Source organism: Psammomys obesus, unplaced genomic scaffold, assembly GCF_907164565.1.
Source record: "Psammomys obesus unplaced genomic scaffold, mPsaObe1.curated_primary_1811, whole genome shotgun sequence".
NCBI lineage: Eukaryota > Metazoa > Chordata > Mammalia > Rodentia > Muridae > Psammomys > Psammomys obesus.
This window is the reverse complement of record NW_026590767.1, coordinates 2,029,234-2,050,813: the sequence shown is the minus strand read 5'-3', so window position 1 is coordinate 2,050,813 and position 21,580 is coordinate 2,029,234. Positions and strand designations below refer to the sequence as shown.

Genomic DNA, 21,580 nt, shown 5'->3' with positions numbered 1-21,580 from the left:
ATCAAGAGCAGGCCAATCAGTTCATGTCAGAGACAGTCCCTGTTCCCATTACTATGGAACCCACTTAGACACTGAATTACCATGGGCTACATCTGTGCAGGGGTTCTAGGTTATCTTCATGAATGGTCAGATCTAGCTATACCACTTCTAGGCATATATCCAAAAGATGCTCAAGTACACAACAAGGACATTTGCTCAACCATGTTTGTAGCAGCTTTATTTGTAATAGCCAGAAGCTGGAAACAACCCAGATGCCCCTCAGTTGAGGAATGGATACAGAAATTGTGGTACATCTACACAATGGAATATTACTCAGCAATAAAAAACAAGGAAATCATGAAATTTGCAGGCAAATTATGGGAACTGGAAAAGATCATCCTGAGTGAGGTATCCCAGAAGCAGAAAGACACACAGGGTATATATTCACTCATAAGTGGATATTCGATATATAATATAGGATAAGCATACTAAAATCTGTACACCTAAAGAAACTAATCAAAAAGGAGGATTCTGGGTAAGACACTCAATCCCCATTCAGAAAGGCAAAGAGGATGGACATCAGAAGAGGGAGAAAACAGGGAACAGGACAGGAGCCTACCACAGAGGGCCTCTGAAAGGCTCTGCCCTACAAGGTATCAAAGCAGATGCTAAGACTTATAGCCAAACTTTGGGCAGAGTTCAGGGAATCTTATGAAAGAAAGAGGAGGTAGTAAGACCTGGAGAGGACAGGAACTCCACAAGGAGAGCAACAGAACCAAAAAATCTGGGCCCAGGGCTCTTTTCTGAGACTGATGCTGCCTTTTTGAGGTAGTAGGCTATGTATGTGAGGAGGACCCATAAGTAAATAACTCCAGTAAGTAACCTTTCACCTCTACTCTGTAAGTAACTCAGTGGTTCCCCAGAGTGAACGTTGGTGTAATTGAACCTTAGTTTGTTGTTGGGGCCTTATGAACAGGGGCAGACATTGTTTATGTCTCCCCCAGGGAAGGGATTTTTATCTATGTGTTAAAGTGAAAGCATTCTAGGAAGTCTTAGTAAAGAAAAAGTAAGCAGTAGTTGAGTTTGGTTTCAAAAGGGGAACTGGCATTCATGGTAAATGCGTAGGCATCCGATAGCAGCTCACCTATACCCAACTTTGAGTGCCCTTGGGCTGGTGTGTTCCCAGTCAGAGGCTAGATGGAAAGGGTAGCCATGCACTCAGATGCATCACTGATTTATCTGAGGACCTCTGACTGGAGGTCTGTGGATCCATCCTGTGGATGTCCATGTGTTCCTTAGGGAATATGTGTGAGTCCTTCAGGGAACATGTGAACAGTATGGGTTACTTCATAGACATCTAGGCAGCTTGTGTTGTGATGAATACAATTCTGGCTCTTCAGTTTGTGGTGGGATTTCATCTTGTATGATTTCCTGCCAGCTCTAACTGAAATCACAGTTCTCACATAAACACCTTCAAATACTTTTACTTTAAAAAGAAATTGTTTCACTTGCTGTGGATACTGGGGAGCCAATAAAGAGCTGTAGGCAAGGATTCACATGACCTGATCCAGTTGATTCCAGGGGACTATGGCTGAGGGGAACTTGAAAATCTATTCACTGCTGGCCAAGTGAGGGTGGCTCTTTTGAGGAAGTGGAGAACGAGGGCTGCTGAGTGCTGATTCTAAAGCCTGAAGAAAGCAGATAAACACCTGAATGAACTCTGTTCTCCAGCATGGTATGGTGAATAAACACCACACACACATTCATTCTCTCTCTCTTTCTGTCATTCTCTCTCATTTTTTTATCTCTCTCTCATTCTTAACAGAAATTAAAGCTTTGAATTTTACTTTTTTTCCTGAATATTATTTTCTTTGTCCTGATTCATTCTTTTTTTTTCTTATCCTTTTCAACTTGTGACCCTTCAGTTGAAATTAAATTTGCACTGTAAGTTGACTCCCTGAATCTTTTCTTCACAAGCTTTCTTTGTATTTTCCAAAAGAAAAAGGATTAAGTCAGGCTTTCCAAAGTAAAAGCAAAGATTGTGATTAAAACTGAATTAGAATCTTTATTCTCTATTATTTGCCAATAGCAAAATAAATAGCCCAGCCTTAAAGGAGCTTTAAAGTAAGTCCTGGAGCCTTTGAGAACCCTTGGATTTTAATTAAAGAAACACAGAATACCATCACTTTCTGTTTGTCAGTGGAAAAAAATATGTATTTTTAAAATTTCAAAGCTTAGCCTAGCAGCACATGGAGCACATCTGTTGGTGTTCAGAATTTGGAACACAAATGGATTCAGATGTTTGGGTCCTTTGTCTTTACTGGCCCCAGCACACCTCACCCAGCTGAGTGTGGCACAACCACAGTTCTTGAAAACAGAGCAGCTCGAATTACTTCTAAAGCACTCTCCTGGGGACTGATAAAGTCAATCTCTGTTTATGTAACACAGTCAGGAGCAAGGGTCTGCTGCAGTACTCTGCGGACGGGATTCCACTGGGGTTGTCTTTCAGTGAAGGGACTGGCTTTAATAAGCCTGAATTCTGATCCCAGGGCCAGTGCAGTGCAGCCCACTCTAGTGGGTCATTTTGAACTATTTTTGCTTAGGTAGTGTTAGAGCAATTGGTTTTAGTAAAATCAATAGGTTTATTGTGGGATAGCGATACCAGTTTTACCTGATAAAAAAGTTAAGTTGTCTGAGACTTCTTTTTTGTACATTGCTACTGGTGTTCAGTCAGAGGCAGGGAAGTGAGCGGGTCTGTGCACGTTTCAGTGATTTTCATCTGTTTTGTATACTTAAATTTCACTTTAACTTGAACTTTCAAAACAGACCCTGCTAGTTTAGCCTATTCTCAAATGCTCATGAAATCCTTCCCATTTTACAAAATATTTACAAAGTATTCTTGAAAGTAAAATCTCATAAAGGTCTTTGGTTTGGGACCACAGTTCAAAGGAAAGTCCGTTTGGTTTTGATTTGAAAACTGTAAAAACAAAATACCCTCAAAATGGCAGGGTGTGAATTGGTAACTTCAATTTTATTACAATCTGCCAAGCCCATCCCCAGATGTTTCCAGTTAAAAGCCAAGAATGTAACTGGGGTGAATATTGTATGAAAGCATTTCTTTACTTTTCTCGGATTTTTTTTTTCCTGAGAAAACAGTCTCAAATCCTTTAACTTTAATTAAAGAAATAATTTCTCATTTAAATGTTGTCTAAACTTTGGAAAAGAAAAGTGCAATATTCAAAGAGAATTTTTACATCTCAGCTTTGCAAGCATGCACAGCCCCAGATTCATAAAGGTTCACATACTTCATCCTCCAAAGGCCAAAAGAGTAGTTCTTCTAACACTGTAATTTGTTTAAAGAGTGGAGTTTACTCATTTCTTTCTTTTGGATTTTCAGGGGCATTTTTCATTATAATGTAAAGACTACAACTTTCTTTATTTCTGATCAGTTGTGCATTCAATTGTAAGCACTGCTTTGATGGGAATCTGGGAAGACAGGAGATGAAACAGATGAAAGAAAGCATAATGTCATTTTAAAGCCCGCATTTCATGATATTTCTCCAGATAAGACCAGATTATATATGGATCCATTCATGAGCTTGAAACTTGCTTCAGTGTGTCAGTCTGTGTTAGTGGCAGTGAATTTGACTGCATGGAAATTTTTTTTTGGAAGAAGATGGAGTTAGATGAAGTTCACATTTTAAATGCAAAGCTAATAATAAATTTGTTTTTGACACTTGCTCAAACCATGCAGACACAGGACCACATAACTAACTCTAAAGATGAAACAGTTGTCTCTCATTTCCTATTTGGTAGAATTTTTAAGTTATTTTTAATTTTTAATTTGGTAGAATTTTGATGGATATAGATTTGGAGTGCCAGAGGAAGACAGCCATGTAGTTTTGTATTTGTTGTTGGTGAGGGCGTGGTTTGTTTTTGTTTTTTCTCTCAACATGATGCTACTTAGCTTTTAAGACATATGAATAGGGACCTTTGCTGCTCCTCCAGAGAAAGCTGATTCTTTGACCTTTGATGAACCAGCTGCTTGTGTAGGGTTCTTATTCTTTTCAGTGCTACTGCGCTTCCACTATCTGGCAAGCTGTCGGACATAGCTGCCTCCTCTTTCTCCATAGGTAGTGAGCATACAGGTAGGCTCAACCCATTTTCTCATGTTGGATGTCAAGTGTATATATTGAACTGGCTTTGAGTTTTAAGACCTGGAGGTTAGTTTGTAAATATGAGGGAAATTGTGAATAATTTTAGATTAAGTTATGGACTGACAAAGGAAATGTAGACTAGTTGATAGGTCATCACTGACATTGCATAATCTTACTGTTTTATCTCTACAGTAGAAATAATGTCTGAGATCTAGGCATGTAGCTCAAGGGTAGAGTGTTTGTTGTAGCAATGCACAGATCCTAGGTTTAGCCCCTAGTACCTGCCTCTACCACCAGAAAGAAAGAATGCCGTTTTCATTACTTTTAAAGCAGTCACAAGATTTGATTTAGATATTGTGAGGATTATGCTTTTTAAATTTTATTGTTTTATATGTATAGATGTTTGCCTACATGTATATCTATGCGTGAAGCCATAATAGGTTATTGGGGCCTTCTGGAGATAGAATTATAGACAGTTGTGAGCTTCCATGTGTGTGCTGGTAATTGAACCCGGGTCCTACGAGATTGTAGCACGTGGTCTCTAAACTTTCTTTGGCCTTAAGGACCATACTCTTAGCCAACACAGGGAGAAAGCATTATCTTTACCATCAGTGAAGAGGATCTTTGTTGTCTTCATTTAAGTGGAGCTTCATAGGAAAAGCCATACTCTTCTTTGAAAAGAAAATACGAGGTTTTTAAGAGTAAATTCTGTGGGGGAGAAAAGTGAAATTGACTTGAGTGGGTAGTTTCTAACTTTGTTGAGTAGGAAACTTCTTTAATTTCAGTGACATTTATAGTGATGTTGTTATGATAGTGAACTTGTCCTTTCAGCATTTGGGCTTTCCCAAGAGCTGGAAGTTAGATTTATACAATACATGTATGATAGAGCTGCTTGCAGAGCATGAATTCAACAAATATTGGTTGACTCTTGCATGTCATATTAGTACATGAAGGAGAACACCCATCTGTTTATAGGAAAGAAGCAAAGGTGGACTGTGGTGCTAGATCCATTGTTGATTCATCTATCATTTGTTTATAGACCATCAGTGATAAGCCTAGGCTGAAAATAACATCTCTGACCAGTTCTTATAACAAGAAGTTTTAGATAGGTACAAATTGAGAAAACATAAACAAGAGTGTTGTTATGCCCTATGGGTAAAAAATAGTAAGGGGGATTGATGGGCGTCTTTGGGGGTGTGACGTCAAGAAAAATTTAAGTACGGAGTAGGGCTGGGCCTTGTGGTGAAGCTCTGTAATTCCGGCTACTCAAGAATATGAGGCAGGAGGATTTCAAGTTCAAGGCCTCTTGGGAGAGCTTAGTGAGGCTCTGTTGCATAATTTAAAAAATTCTTTTTTAAAACTAAAGAAAAAAGTAGTTTGGGATTTTAATGTAGTTTTGCAGTGTATGGTTTGTATAATATGCATGAAGACCCTGGGTTCAATCCCCTATACTGTGTGCACACATAAACATGCACACGCACACATAGGCATAAGAATGACTAAGTCCAGAGAGAGACATTGAGAAGTCTTGAGGGGTATGCAGGCCTGACATGTTCTAGGAGCTACAAAGAATACAGTGTAGCCAAATTGGCATGGTGGAAGAGGGGACAGTTGCAGAAACCCAGGACAAAAGGGTAATGACACATCATGGAGGGCCTTGTAGGCTCTGCCACAAAACAAGCATGCGTAGAAATCAAATTTGCCTGGCACTGTGAAGAAATACCACACTATTTGTAGCTACTTTTTTTTTTTTTTTTTTTTTTAACATTTTGGGCAGTGGCAAGGATGTGATGTTTGCATGCCATAGTATGTGTGTAGAGGTGAGAACAGTTTGTGAAAGTTGGTTGTCTCCTTCCACCATATAGATTCTGGCGATATACTAGGCTTGGTGGCAGGCTCCATTACCCACTCTCATGCCTTCCAGTTTTAAATGGATTGCCTGTACCGTGTAGGAGGGTAAGATAATGAGGGCCTATGCATGTAGGGTTTCTTTAGGACTTGATAATGTACAGGGATGCTGCCTGTACAGCTTTGAACACAGAAAGGTTTACATAGTGTATGAATCCTATCAGTAAAAAACAGGACAAAGCTTGCTAGAACCATTTCTTGTCACTGCTTCATATCATTAGAAACTTTTTTTCCCTTTGGAAATTAGAATTTCTAACTAGGTATCTTAACCAGAGGAAAATGCCTAAGTGTTGCTTGCTGTGTTTCATTGGAAGTACTAAGATACTAACTAGTCTGTCTTACTGCCGTGCTTTACATACGCTACATACATATTGAGTAGGATGTGATAGTGAGTTTTTTTAAATTATTATTTTACACTTATCTCTGTTTTGCCTGCGTGTGGAGGCCAGAAAGGGTATTGGACCCCGTGAAACTAGAGTTACAGATGGTTGTGAGCCACTACATGGGTGCTGGAAATTGAACCCAGGTCCTCTAGAGAGCATCAAGTGCTCTTAACCACTGAGCCAACTCCCAGCAACAATGGTGAGATATTTTAACCTCTGGTTATTGATATGAATGCAGTTTTTAGACTAAATTCTGACTATTCTGCTACACTAGGTATTTTTACATAATTTATCCAGTGGCTCTTTGATAGGGTGGAAAATTCGATAGACACGGTAACGCTCGTCAAATAATGGTGTAAAGCACACAAATGAGAAGATGCCTTTGTTCTTTGCATTGATCAACACCAAAGCTAGCCGTCCCCCTTTGGGGAGATTTTCTAAACCCTTCTTCTATGACAACCTAGTAAAGTTGATTGAAATGTTATGTGGCCATGTTATGATCTCTCTGTGTCTCTTTTTTTTTTTTTCTTTTTGGTAGGTTTGAGTTTTACAAATAGTCTCAGCAGTTTTGATTAAATAGACAGTTACTGAGTATTACAGCTATATTTGGAACAAAATAGTAACTCTTCTTTAGCAACTCAGACTCTAGTCACTCCTCTTCTGAACTGTTCGTCACTTTGAAAGAACTCAGAAAGCTGTGGAATAAGCTGTCAAAAGTGTTACATTTTCAAAATTCTGAGTACTTCAGAAATCTGTGCTAACTCACATTTCTCATTTATCTAAAAGTCAGCACCCTAGGAAAGAATTAATCTGCTTTTACTTCATTGTTCAATTTGAATGAGTATACTTAGAGGTTGATTAAATATTTTTCTTCTGACCACAGGAAAGTCTGTCCAAATCCTTAAGTAATTACATTCTTAATGCAAACGTCTCTCATTTTCTTACAATAGGGAACAGGCAGGGTGGCTTTCATGTCCCTGTGCTTCTCCTTTGTGGTATGGGGACTCTGAATTGAGTTTTAGGCACTTCAGTCACATGCCTCTCAACCAGCTTAGTTTAGAAAGCACAGTATTTCACAGTAGTTTATGCGTTCATTCTTCATTCTTTGATAAGGTGAGAGACTATTTGAAGTATTGAAAGAAGCCTATACTTTGGAGAATAATATTTAATGTAATTGACAGATTTAATTTCAAATGATACAAAGAAGTAAAAATGTATTACTGATCTTTTAGTGAGGTAAGTGTTTAAAAAATCAAAAGTAAATACAGAATTCCTCCTTCAGAGAACATTGTGAAACCCTGGCACTTCGAGGACCTGTACCTGTCACACATACGTAATTCCTATGTGCCTCAGCTTCATGCAACTCTGACACTTTAGTGGGTTGATTACCAGTTATCTAAATGCATGGTTTGTCCTCCAGTCAGTACCAGGCGTCCCAGTAAGGGAGCTAGCCTGAGACAACCACCTGTCCTGCACCAGTCAGGCCTCCCTGGGCATCCTAGGATGGGGAAGAGTGAGCCTGAGACAGACAACCCAGGCACCTCTATGAGGAGCAAGTAAGTGCTGGAGAAATGGAAGAAAAGGAGAAACAGAAGGAGGTTAATGAGGAAGAGTCTGATGTGAGTAACCAGTGAAGCCACCTGGGACCATGGTGGGGTCCTGGTCTGTGCTGCCACTGAGGGCCACATCTGGGTTCATGGCCTTGCAGCAGCAGGGCTCTGTTACCACAAAGTCAAGGTGGATGTCCCTTGCCGGGGGACATGTTAGTATCTGAGGGCTGTGCAAAACGGATCCCACCCCTCATCTGGGCACCCTGGGAGAGCTGCCCTGGAGGCATGAAAGCGAGAGAGCTGCCCCTGCCCCAATCCAGATGCAGTATGTGGGAGAGTGGCCCTGCACATTGCAGGAGTTGGCTGAGCCAACTCCAGGGATATGAGTGGGAGAGCTGGTCCTACTACTTGTCTTCTGTGGATGAGGAAAATATACCCTCCTTTCCCCTTGGCCCTCGCCATCTGTGGTAGACAGGAGAGCTGTCCCTGCACCTCACCTGAGTAGCACAGTAGAGCTGGCCCTGATTGCAGGGGTTGCTGGTGAGCTGGCCCCAAGGGTGTGAGAGCAGGAGGGCCAGTAGGCCAACAAACTCAGATACCTCTGAGACTCAGATCCAGGGCTTTAAGTCTGCCCACCCCAACATCTACCTCATCGGGGAACTGTAGTGCGTGAGGGGGCCGGTCCTGCAGATCCAAAGCTGCAGGACCTCCATGACACAGGGGAATGACAGAATGTGTGAGGAGAGTCCAGGGTTGGTGGAGTGGCAGAAGCCTTGGACCAGACCAGTGAGTCATTGCAATGAATATTTTGGAGTCAGAGAGATGTGTATAGAAGTAGACTGTGGGACATACTGTGGGGACACTACAGCCTCCTCAACAAAATTTATTTTCTGTTGGAGAGGTTGCAAGGATGGAGGGTGGGTAAGATGGGAAGGGGAGGTGAGCGGGTTGGGGTACATGATGTGAAATTCACAAAGAACCAATAAAAAGTTTTTAAAAATTTAACCTGTATATCAAATTTGGATTTAAATCAGAGAGAAGACATTGGGAATTTTGAATGAGTTCAAAAAAAAAGCTTTGGTTTTTCTAAAAATTCACTAATACTTTTTTAGTTTGTCTCATTTCTTAGCTACATATTATTATCTATAAATGAATGACTTATTTACTCCAGCAAATACTGTATAGTGTGGTATACCTTAAGTATGTAACTACTTTATTTTGTAAAGTAGAATTTTTGAAGTTATAACAGCTTTGTTAAAATTTATATTTTTAAAAGCTTTTGTTGTACATCCACTAGTTTAGGTGGTTAGTGGATGTGTCTTACTAGGACTGTACTGTTAAAAACATTATCGAGACTGAATATTATCAGTCTTCAGTCTATGAACTAAAAAATTAGAGATTGAGGGCAGTAGAATTGTACTTTTGAAAATAAGCTTCCTTTATATGGCTTTGTATGGTTTTCTAATATATGAAAAGAAGCTTTGCTCTGTTCTTCACTAGCTTTTCAAAGACAACTTGAGTTTTCCCAAAATTATAAAGACTCAACTTCCAAATAAGTATAGCCTGCCAAATGGTGCTGTGTCACTTTTAGAAAGCCTTGAATTACATATGCATTCTCTAAATACAAAAGTGATCACTAGACATCCGGATACCAATGCTAGCCGTCCAGACTCTGGCACTATGGCCACGCCAGAGGGGTTGGCAGTGCTGAGGTGGGACAGGCCAGGCACAGAGGTGCAGGATTCTATAATTGGCCTGATGAATCATCTGATGAAATGGACAGTACACTTGCTATTCAGCAGTATATCCAACAGAACATAAGGGCAGACTGCTCCAGTACTGACAAAATTCTTGAACTACCTGAAGGCCAAAATGAAGGTGTACGGACATCTAAGTGTATGAACACTTAAGGCAATTCCTCCTTGAACTAAATGGACTTGCTATTAAACTTCAGAGTGAATGCCATCCAGATACATGTACTCAAAGGACAGCAACTGAACAATGGATTTTTCTTTGTACAGCTGATAAAACTGCAAAAGAGTGTCCTGTCATAGATTATACAAGACACACATTTGATGGTGCTGCCTATCTTCTGAAGAGCAGTAAATATTTCCCTAGCAGGGTTAACATAAAAGAATCATCTATAGCAAAACTAGAGTCAGTGTACTGTAAATTTTATAGAATATTTTCATGTGCCTATTTTCATCACTGGCAGATACTTGATGAGTATGAAAATAAAACATTTTAGCTGGAGAGATGGCTCAGAAGTTAAGAGCACTGGCTGTTCTTCCAGAGAGCATGAGTTCAATTCCCAGCAGCCACATGGTGGCTCACAACCTCTTTCTGGCGTGCAGGTGTATATATGCAGACAACATTGTATACATAATAAATAAATACATCTTTTAAAAAAGGGGGAAATGAAACATTTTTATGTTATTGGATTACGAAATTTGTGATGAAATATAATTTGATGTTGAAGGATAACCGGATTGTATGAATTTTAGAAGAGGAAGTTCAGAATTCACTTTCTGGGGGAAGTAAAGAAAAAAGGGAATTGTGTAGAACAATATCCTGATCACATAATTAACAATTAAGTACTATATATAACATTTTAGACCTATCAGTCATGTATCCATATTATAGGTTATTTGTTTAGTATAGGTTTTTGTATGCTATGTGTTACCTTTTAAAATGAGATATACGTTTTAAGTTATTCATGACCTGTATATTCATTGGTGTTACACGCATGGTTTTTAAGTAAGTTTAGTATTATCTGTTCATAATACCTGTTGGTAAAATTGCTGCTAAACAATCATTGGATCACAATCCTTTTAAACCTGTAAAATAATGAGCTTGTGTTTCCCACAAGCCATTTACTAAAAATAATATTTTCTTTGGTTTCACCCCCAAGTTTTGATATTTTAGAAAATTCAGGAGTATTCCATCTGTACTGCTAACTTTTCCAAAATGAGATAAAAGTGTTTAAAACTTCTGTTTATAGCATTTGATATGCAAAACCGATTATATGTTCAGAGAAATTTGAGGAGTCGTTAGTAATACTTAAATAATCTCACTCTGCTATAGCAAGTATATTCTAGGTCAGTGTACTTGGAAACATTACCTTTTTTGTGACAGTGGATTATTAAATATGTGGTGATGATGATAAGGCACATTGTGTGATGTTCCCCTGGACACCTGCCCCTTTTTGTTTCCTTTAGTCCTCTCCTGGAACTACGTTAGTCAAGAAATATATTTACCAAGCTATGGTTAGTGGTGACTTCTCCCCATTTATATTTGTAATAATTGCTTACAGAGCAAACCTCAGACCAGCAGTGATGTTATACTACAGGGAAACTGTACTGTACAGGAAAACTGTACTGCCTACCTTTGTTTGGGGAAATTGTTGTAACTACTTGAAAATAAGTTTTTAATATAGTTAGACTCTTCCTGTTAGTAATATTAATCTTTTCACCTAACACTTGGCAACATTAAGATATGAAATAAAGTGAGCACTAGTATTTATTGCTTATTGTAAATATTGTTTAAGGCCTAGTATTTATAGCTAATCATTTTGATTGACATTAAGCCTGTCGTCATACCTTTCCTTGCCCCGTGGAACCTCAGAACTCAGGAGTTAGTGTTTCTAATGCCTGTGCCTTTTTTCTTCACTTTTCCTTAGGGTCAGTATAGACCTTCTGATTTGCTGTGTCCTGAGACGTATGTGTGGGTACCCATTGAGCAGTGCCTGCCTTCTCTTGACAACTCCAAGTACTGTCGTTTCAACCAGGACCCACAAGCAGGTATGTCTGGAGCACAGCCCAGCTGGACATCATTACCCTTTTGTGGCTCTTGGTCGTTTTCAATATATTGAATAGTATGAGTATGTACACATGTACAGACGTATGAGTATGAGAGGGAAGATAAGACAGTTAAGAAATCATGTGTACTTTTGCTGCTTACTGCCCATGTTTCTCCTGTTGGATTAGTTTTCACATGCTTTGAAGGCTGACATTTTTATCTTTTATTCCTTAACAATTATCACAGTTTAAAAATTGTCACTAGTTTGCTTATTTGACCAACGTAAAGACAGAAATATTGAGCAGTTAAAATAAGTGAGGTTGTAAAACAGCGTTGTGGAGATAATTATTTGTGAAGTTTTTGTGGTGGTACTTTGTTCCTGCATCTCTGGTGTGTCTCCTTTTTTCAGTGCCGTCTTCCACTCCCTACCGAGAATAGCCTCAGCCACATTTTGTTTGCCTTCCTTCTCCTTTGGAATTTAGGCTGTATTAGTATGTGTAGACACTAAAAGAATAGCCTTAGAGTTGGACCCTGGCCTAATGACCAGCAGGTATACTATGAGCTTTTACACGATTGTAAAGCTTCCCTGCTTTCAGATTTCTCACTATTGAGATAAAAATGGGTGCCAATTGTGGTGACATGTGCCCAGAATCCCAGCAGGTGTAAGTTAAAGGCAGGAGAATCAGCCATTTAGGCTCAGCCTCAGCTATATCCTAAGTTTGGAGTAAGCCTGAGCAACATGAAACCCTGTCTGAAATAAAAGATAATAATAGGACCACCTGCTTGATCAAAGTACATTATATGTATAGTATATGTAAGTATAAAATGCCATAATGAACTTATTGTATATATGTTAATAAAAATATAGAAAGACTTACCTTACTGAAGTATAAGAGGAAAATCAGACCCAGATATTAAGAATTGCCTTTTATTATTTTGGTTTTATTACCCAAATTAGGATATTGCATCAGATTTATGCCAGACGCTTTTGTCGGCATTTATTCCTGTTTGTCCTGCCCCTTTTCTCTCTGAAGAGAGAGAGAGAAAGAAGAAAGGAAAGAGAGAAAAGAAAGAAAGAAAAAGAAAGCATTGCGGGGCACACTAGCATACTTCCCTGGGAGTCTGAGTGCCACTCAAAGTGTACAATACCGCTTTGGTGTGCAGGGTATTGGACTGTGGCTTAGTTAATTTGGCGGAAGTTTGATGCTGTCTGGATGACTTATAGCATGCTGCTGTGTGTGACTTCCCCGGACTGAAATCCTTTGGTGTTGCAAATTGTGCTTTCTTGCTTTGATTCTTCAGTCCACCTCTGAGGTGACACCTGATGCATACTTCCTTAGATTACAGAAGGAAATACAAAGCCTGGCTGAGGGTAAATGGAAATCAAATGGGAATGAGGGGAGGAAGGAGGTATGCTGATTTCTTAAATTCTGAGATGACTATTTTTTTTTTCTCACCAGTGTTTTGGTTCTTTTTGTTGTTGTTTTCTTAGTGGGGGGTATGAAATTGGTTCATGTAATACATACATTTTTGTTGCCTTGAAAAGCTGATATGAAATCAAGAGTGAAACATCTTACCCTTGGTATATTAGAATCCAAAAAGAGGCCACAGGGGCCCAGCTGACTCAGGGCAGATACTCCAGCTGTTACTATTCATTGTTTAGAATTCACTTACCAAGCATTGCCCCAGGTTTTCTAGATGGGACTTAAACCCTATACCTTAAGTTGTTCATCAGAGTGGGATTGTTTTATTTTAAGTTATACTTTACTGATCAAACAAATAATGTTGCAAACATTGAACAAACATTGAACTTGTCAGTCAGCTTTGGAGTCAGGTCCATAGCTAAAGGCAATCATGTTTAAGAGGAGAGCCAGTAATTACCACTATCTCACACCTCAGAAAACAATTTTCTCTTTGCCTTCCTCCGGGTCAGTTTGGGGCCAGCCGCCTTATAATGAGTGCCGCTGCCCACCTTATTGCAATATTTCGTATTCACTAATAACAGTTTCCTTCCATCTGCATAGTACTATGATTTGTTCTTGACTCCCAAATTTACGACACGGCTTTACTTCTGCTCTTAAATCTAGTTTTAAGGTTACTTGGAGATACAAGAGACCATAAGTACTCCATGTTTTGTGAAGCTGAGTCATTTCTGTTCATGGAATGGGCATGCAAGCAAATACCTGTTCAGTTTATAGATTTAAAATTCCTTTCCCAAACAAGTGTTAGTGAGCATTTCACAGCAAAAGGCATTTAGTCTTGCGTTGCCTACTGTTAACAGGGAGACAGGTTACTCTGCTTATTTCCTGTGCTTTTCTGGGTTCCTTTCCTTAGGGTAGTCGCTCTAGCTGTTACTCTTCATTGTTTAGAATTCATGTACAGAGACAGAGTAAACTTCTTTGAGAGTAGTGCCTTCAAGCAAATGAAGATCATTTTCCATGTGCTGAATCTTTGGAGCTTTGAAGAGAATATTGCATAGTTTTATCAATATTGAATATCACAGTCCAGGTACTACTTGAAATCACACTCTGTCCTGTGGTCTTAGGAAATTAAAATGCAGTTACATGCTGGAATGTGTGGAGCCTGCTGTGAGACATGGTCACCGGAGATTTAAATGGCAAACTGTTAGAAACTCTCCCCCTCTCTGGGGCCAGTTTACTTTTACATGATCCAAGTGCTGACTTGGGGAGGGGGAACAGAGCCTGTTGTGAGTAATATTGCTAGCACGTCTGTGTTTTTATTTTTTATTTTTTTATCTTGTCACCAAATCTTTTTCTAACCTGGACGTTCTGTGGTTCAAGTGACAACAGAAGGTGCCTCAGCTGATCTCCTCATGCTCTGTGAAAGTGGTTTCACAGAAGGTACATCAGTGGTTCCTTGTCAGAAAAATCTCATGTTTTCCTCACCCTAAATTGCTGTAAGACTCTGAAATACCTACCCCCCCCCCCCCAGTACCGTTGGCAGTCTCTGCTCCCAACCCTTTTCCTCCTCATCTTGGGGTTTATGATTGTTTGTTAACCATTAAGCCTGCATAGCAAACTCTCTGTATTTGCTATGTTGTAGGTGCTTTGTGGGCAAGCATTGACTGTCTAGCTTCCAAAAACTCCAAAGAAATTATTCTGTGGAAAATAGGTATTTTGTTTTCAATTTAGAACTTCTACCTGTTCCAATGAAATGAGTTTAGAAGCTTCTCAAATAACTTTCAAAGGAAAATATGTCCCATTGTTTTTAAAATTAGAAATCAGCTGTATGTAGACTTAAAATAATTCAGTACAACAGTTACACTTTGCTTTCTTAAGTATTTATATGTTATTATTGTGTGTGTAAGATGTGTATATAGGGGCACAGTGCCATGACATGTGTATACAGGTCAGGGGACAACCTTATGGAGTCAGTTCTCTCTATCCATCATTAGATAAGTCCAGGGAATGAACTCAGGGTCAGGTTTGCATGGCAAGCACTTTACCAGCCAAGCATTTTCACCAGCCCATATTTTACCTTTTTTCCTTAAATCATTCCTTTAAAAATATTTTCTGGGAGCCTTTGTAGAAATTTGGCCCAGATGTGGAGTGAGCATGTCACTCAGTAACAGAGTGCTTGCCCAGCATGCACAAGGCCCCAGGGTTAATTAGGGAAGGGAATTAAGAGGATGCACAATCTTTGCTGCTGCTGCAGTGCTAATGTCTTATGCTCTCCCTGCTGTTTGCCCCATGAGTGCATCTGTGGATGCCTTATAAAGCGCAACAAGGGTCACAGGTCATCCTTCTGTGATTGCTGTGTTGCTTTACTTTTGATCAGATAAAGGGCATTTTTGCTAAGGTAAAAATTACTTGGCTGTCAATTTGATCATTAAGTAAGAACGAAAATACTACAGGGTGCGGGGGTGAGAAAAAAAGAAAAATACACTCTTATGTGGTAAGCACTGTCTAACATAGACTGTTCCTTACACATGCTTTGTTGAAACAGTAGCCAATATTTTGGAGTTGGTTTTTAAGCTTTGATAAACTGATTTGTCTCACAGTGTTGAGTAAACAATTTGGTATTACTCAAGGGTATTATAGTTCTTGCTTCAGTGTTTTTCAGAGTAAAACTTTATTGAGTATATATTATTTCCCAAGCACCATCCTGTTTTCCCCATGTTACTCATTTTATTCTCAAACATAACATTTTATACTGACTGCTGAATGTTTGTTATAAAAATTATATAGCTAATATTCACTTTTGTCAAAGGATAAAAGTAAATTTTATCCCAGTTTTGCTCTGTATTCTTTAAAGTATTTGTTTTTATTTTAAGAGAATGGATAATTTTTATTTCTATTTTCACTTATAATTACAGCCGTGTATACCTTTTACCATAGATTAGTCTAAAAGTTTTGTGCAGACTTTGAAATGTTGGCAAGAAATTTTTCTATTTGTTTCTAATGTGACCAAGCTATACACTCGCTTTTGAATTGAAATTTGCTATGAAAACAAGGATACTTAATTTGGACCAAGTGGTTTGTGCGTTTTCCTAGGGTAGACTATTTCTAGAGCACTGTAACTCTTCCCAGAGTTGCTGGAAATGCAAATATGAAGAAGCTTGGTACTAGTGTGTCCCCTGAAGCACGAAAACTCCAATCTGTTATTTTATGTTATTTCAAAGGGGGTCTCTTTTCTTTTTACTCCATTCTTTTTTCTTTCTGCCATGGTTCTCTAACATTTTCCTGATACTTTTGTAGTTTCTCTAGTATATGGCCATAGAAAAGCCAGACTCACTCAGATTGAGTGTGTGGAAATGCCAGCCCAGAAAGCGCTCTGTCTTGTATTCACTGATCTGTATTTATAAGTCTGGCATGACTTCCTGAACACTGTGTTTATGCTCCCTCAGAAGAGCATATGAAGCCAACACGTCCTCTTAATCACTAGGGAACAACACCTAGCTAAAAAGCAAACTTACCACAGCTTCCTTAGGGCCCCCAGAATCCTCTGCAGTGGTAATTTATGACAAAGAGAGGACTCTGTCCTAACCGATGCAGGGTTGAGATGCTGTTCTTTTTCCACTTTTGAGGATAAAATTGTTTTGTTGTGGTTTTTTTTTTTTTTTTTTAAGAATAGTATGCTTTCTTTAAAAACAGCATGTGTGTGCCTGTGTGTGTGTATGTTTGTACTTACTACCACATATGTGTCTAGCTCACCTATCTTGTGTGTTCCAGGACTGAATTTAGGTTGTTAGTCTTGTTAACAAGCACCTTTCTTGACTTATTAAGCCATGTCAGTAGCTCCCAGAGAGGTTGTTTTGTTTTGTTTTTTAAATTTGGTGTCAGCCTAACTACTCAAAGTTATAACATGAATGGTACTGCTTGAAGGACAATTACTAAACAAATATTCTTTATTGTCAGTAACGATGGCGATGATTAGATGTAGCCAGCTGGAGGCAGAACCAGTTGTACCAGAGTACATGTTATAAAGGAAATAGGCATTGAAGCAAGTAAATAACCTGACATTTGGTTCAAATAGTTGGTAAGTCTAGGGAATTTGTATTAATATGGAAAAAAGAAACTGTTAAAGTGTTGTGGAAACTTTGTTAGAAACATAGGTGAGCATATTTTTGTCTTTTCACGATGTCAGAATTAATGAATGATAACTAATTTACAAGAGTTCAGTTACAGCATTGTGCCAAATTCTCTCACTTTCCTTGATGAGCATGGCTGAGACAAACATAGGCTCTTTTAGTACAGTCTTAATTACTAGTATTAAACTCTACCACATATTACACACAGCACAGTAAATTTATCTGTCTGTCCATTTACCCAGCCAGCAGCCAGCAGCCAGCAGCCAGCCTGCCAGCCATGAGTGGCTCAAAAATGTTAAGAGACTGCAGCAGAGTTCAGGGTGTTTCAGAAGTCCTGCGATGTAGAGTCCGAAGAGGTAAAATAATGAAAAGAAGGTCTTCGGAAAAGCAGCTGTGGCTGCTGTTGTAGAGTCCAGCTGTAAGGTTAAAGTTGAGTCCACTTGCAAAGGTAAAAGGATAAGTAAGAACAAGTTAGATAAATGAACAGGAGGATGAGGATAGCAAGTCTAAATGTGGAAAAAGGAAGATGGACAGATAGCAGTTCAAGTAAACTGTATCAACAGCAGGGGTTGAGCCAAGCCGAAGCCCTTGGGACAGGCAGTCTGAAGTTGTCCATCACTCTTTGATGAACTCACCAAGTACTGAGATGACAGGTTGGTGGTTACTGTCACCATCACAGTGTTGTGTATGTATCTCTTTATGGAATCCAGGTGGGAGAGTTACAACACCCTTTCCTTGGTTTGGTATGTCCATGGGCCTTTGGACCTGATTTTCTTCACATAATCTCTGTATTGCCACAGTCCCAGTGTGTCCCCAGATGAATTTAGAGAGTGACACACCCAGAAATATGTCATTCAGCGGACTGTGCCATATGTACAGTGACAGACAGATAGTGCTGTTCATGTGTCCGTTCTGCCCCTTCAGAAAGGAGCTATAAAATAGAGTCTGTCTGGGCAAGGCATAGTCTGCAGAGCACTGCTTCACATTGTATTTTAGAAGCATGTGAGCTTCCCTGGGGGCTGGGGACTTGTGTGGAGTCGTGGAACAAAGTTAATGCATGTTGAGGGATGTTAAGTGGGACTCCTGATCTTAAATTAGAGAACAGATCTCCTTAGTTTGCTTTGCCCTTTAGTGAAGACCCAAGAAACAACAGCAAGGGTCTTCCTACAATGTTTTCACATATAACAAAAGGTAAGATTTTACTGTTTGTATTTGTTAGTTTTAAAATGTCAATACTCAGACATACTGAATTAAACTTTGGTTGCCAGTGACCTAATTATTAAAGATTGTTTCAAAGCTGGTCTTGGCAAAAAAATTTAAAGCAGATTATTGCATACATGTTTGTCAGCTCATTTTCATTGGGTAAACTTGTATGTAGTTGTTTTTGTCTGCCAAGTGTCTGGATTCTCCATGCATCTGCCTTTTGAAAAAAGTGTGACATTATAAGCTTGAAGTTAGACCAACTCTAGATCGAAATACTATGTTTATATTATATACTCAAATGTACACTTGGGGAGAGAGAGACAGATTGTGTGTGTACGCCAAAGGTCGACATCAAGTGTTTCTCTCAGTCACTGTTCATTTTAGTTTTTGAGACAAGAACTCTCCCTGAACCTGGAGTTGACCGAGTTGAGCAGTTCAGCTAGACTGGCTGGCAAACAAGCCCTAGGGCACTCTCCTGTCACAGCTTCCCCATCACTGAGATGACAGACAGATTCTATACCTGACGTTTTATGTGCGTACTGGGGATCTGTGATATTTGCCTGGCGAGCATTTTACCAACTAAACCATCTCCCAGCCCTGCATTTAAAAAACATTTTGTGTATCTATTATGCCTTCCAACTTAATGTTTTTATGGGGTTCCTGAGGGTGTGAATGCGTGGGTCTGATTTTGTGCCTTCTCTAGGGGTTTTTTTCTTTCTGTTTATTTCATCCAATTCTGATGTGTTAGTTTTTTTATTATTTACATAAAAGAAAAAAAGTACTCTAGTGAACATCATTTGAATACGTTAGGAAGTTTTAAGGGGGTATTTGTTCTCTTTTGGCTCAGTACTCAGTCTGAGTACTGGTGTGGAGAAGTTGTGGCTTTGGAGCCCAGCTCTGTTTTTTTTAGTGAAGAAAGCAGACTGTGTTTCCTCCAAAGCCTACGCTGTGTTGTGCCGGCTAAGCTGTGCTGCATGTGCCTGGGCATTCTCAGCAGAACTTCTCATCTGCGATGTACCAGCCTTTACTGTCCACAGTAAACTGTTGCTTAGACAGGAGCTTTGATTGCATTTTAAATTAATGTCATCTAATTCCCCAAATGTGAATTAAACCAAACAGTTATTTTTTTCCCCCAGGCTACTGACTGCTTATGAACTGTGCAAACTTGGAAGTTAGGGAGTATTAGAAAGGTGAAGACATTAGATAATTATGATGTATGGACTGACTATAGACACGTTTATTATTTGAACAAGTTCATTTACCCCTTAAATGTATGATTTACTTAAGAGTTTGAACTGTAGTTTTGGCATCTCCTTCTTGAAAAATCATTGTTGTAAATCCTTTGATATAAACAAAGGTTCTTTTGCAGCACACTTCATTTTTTTCAATTAGGGTTTTCAAGCGTGTTTTCTTAAAGCACTCAAACTGCACTCAGGAAGGCAAGCAAAAGAAGGAACCCTTTAGTTCATTTGTACTTTTTGGATGTGCCAGTGGTGCTAGAGTTTGCTTTTGGACATTGTTCTGGCTTTAACTACAAACTACAGACATTTCTTTTATATGACTACACACTTTCAAAGTATGTCTGAAAACAAATAGTACTTTTGAAAAAAAAAAAGTTTCAAGGAGGAAAGGGTGCACAGAGAAAGCCACTGCTTTGTAGCTTTGCTGTTTTGCTGTTACCCATGGTGCTTCCTTTTGCTTTTCAAAGGCCACTGAAAAATGCTTTTCTATCTTAAAGAGTTTAACAGAAGCATCAATGTAAAACTGAAGGCCTTGCTGCCTAGAAGGGCCCTCTGCTCTGTAGACTCCTGTTGCTCTTTGAGCCAAGTTTTTTTGATAAGGGAAGAGTTCTGAAAGATTAAACTGTGAGAAACTGGACGTTAGAAAGTCTTGACTTTGGAAGATTTTGAACCCTGTGAAAGCTGAGTGTTGTAAGCACAGAAGCTGCTTTTGGTGCTCATGTGGTCCACTTCAACTGATTGGCTGCTGCTTTGCTGTGTAAGACAAGAAGCTTAGCAGGTGTTGAAAAGTGTAAAGTAAAAGTGAAAGCCAAGAGCACTGAGTCACTGTGGAGATGCCAGTTAGGAGATAGCAAGCGGATTTCCACATTAACAAAAGTCCTTGCTGAGAGCACTGAAGTCCATAAAGCATGCCCGTGCACTGCTGTACACGACAGAGTGGAAGGACAGAATAAAATGAAAGCCCTGGACATCCAACCTGCACAGCAAGAGGAGTTTTTGAAAAAACATTTCTCCCTTAAAAGGAAGGTATTTCACCAGGAACACAGTAAAGCTTATTTTCTGAAGAGCATTTTGTTTATCTTTTTTGTGTGCAAAAGTTTCTTTGTGGAGGCAGATAGCGAGTCACAACCTCATATCCAAATGTAACAATCATAACTCTTGGTTTATGTGCATTGAATATGAGATGATTACCAGAAATTGTGGAGAATTCACCACAGTTAGCACATATTACTGGGGAAGTTAGGGTGCCCTCTTTGGTTTTTAGTCTTGTTAGTGCAAAATTTAAAGAACAGACTCAAAAGGAAGCTCAAGGACAATTTTATTAGTTTAAAAGAAAAACTGCAGGGCAGCAAGCTGTGAATTTCAGCAGCTGCCTGCAAGAGGGAGATGTAGCAAAAAAAAAAAAAAGAGGAAAGGCCTGCCTTTTGAATCAACTGGCATGGAGGTTACATGGTGAGTAAGTAGCCACATGGCTTTAGAGAAAGAGTTTTAGGTAAGGCATGCTTGGAACAGAGGTAGAAAGAAAAGGGAAAATTGCTGTCCTCTGAGTAATTTGGAAAAGCGGGAAGACTAAATGAAACGATGTGGCCGGGGCTCTGTAAGTGTCTCTGTTAGGGGCCAAGGATTCTGGGAAGGAAAACTAATTATCTCATTAAGGGGATAATTATTATTCTTTTTTCTTTAGCTTGGCCCAGCCCTGAACAAGACATACTTATCACAGCATCTTCTTCCAAAGCTGAAAGATTGGTTTTGAAAGGGGGGTGATCTAAGAGCCAGAGGCGAGAGATGACTGTAAGGAAGCAGTGTTTTT

The 21,580-nt window shown here is 39.3% G+C and overlaps 1 protein-coding gene and 1 pseudogene across 1 annotated transcript in view; both read left to right on the top strand.

Annotated features, from left to right (window-relative positions):
• Positions 1 to 21,580, top strand: part of Ate1 (arginyltransferase 1) — an 85,388-nt gene that overhangs the window by 50,040 nt on the left and 13,768 nt on the right. The window contains exon 5 of the mRNA XM_055608848.1: positions 11,657 to 11,777. Coding sequence (XP_055464823.1) covers positions 11,657 to 11,777 — 121 coding nt within the window. The remainder of the gene's footprint in view (positions 1 to 11,656; positions 11,778 to 21,580) is intronic.
• Positions 9,658 to 10,552, top strand: LOC129678125 (MOB-like protein phocein; annotated as a pseudogene).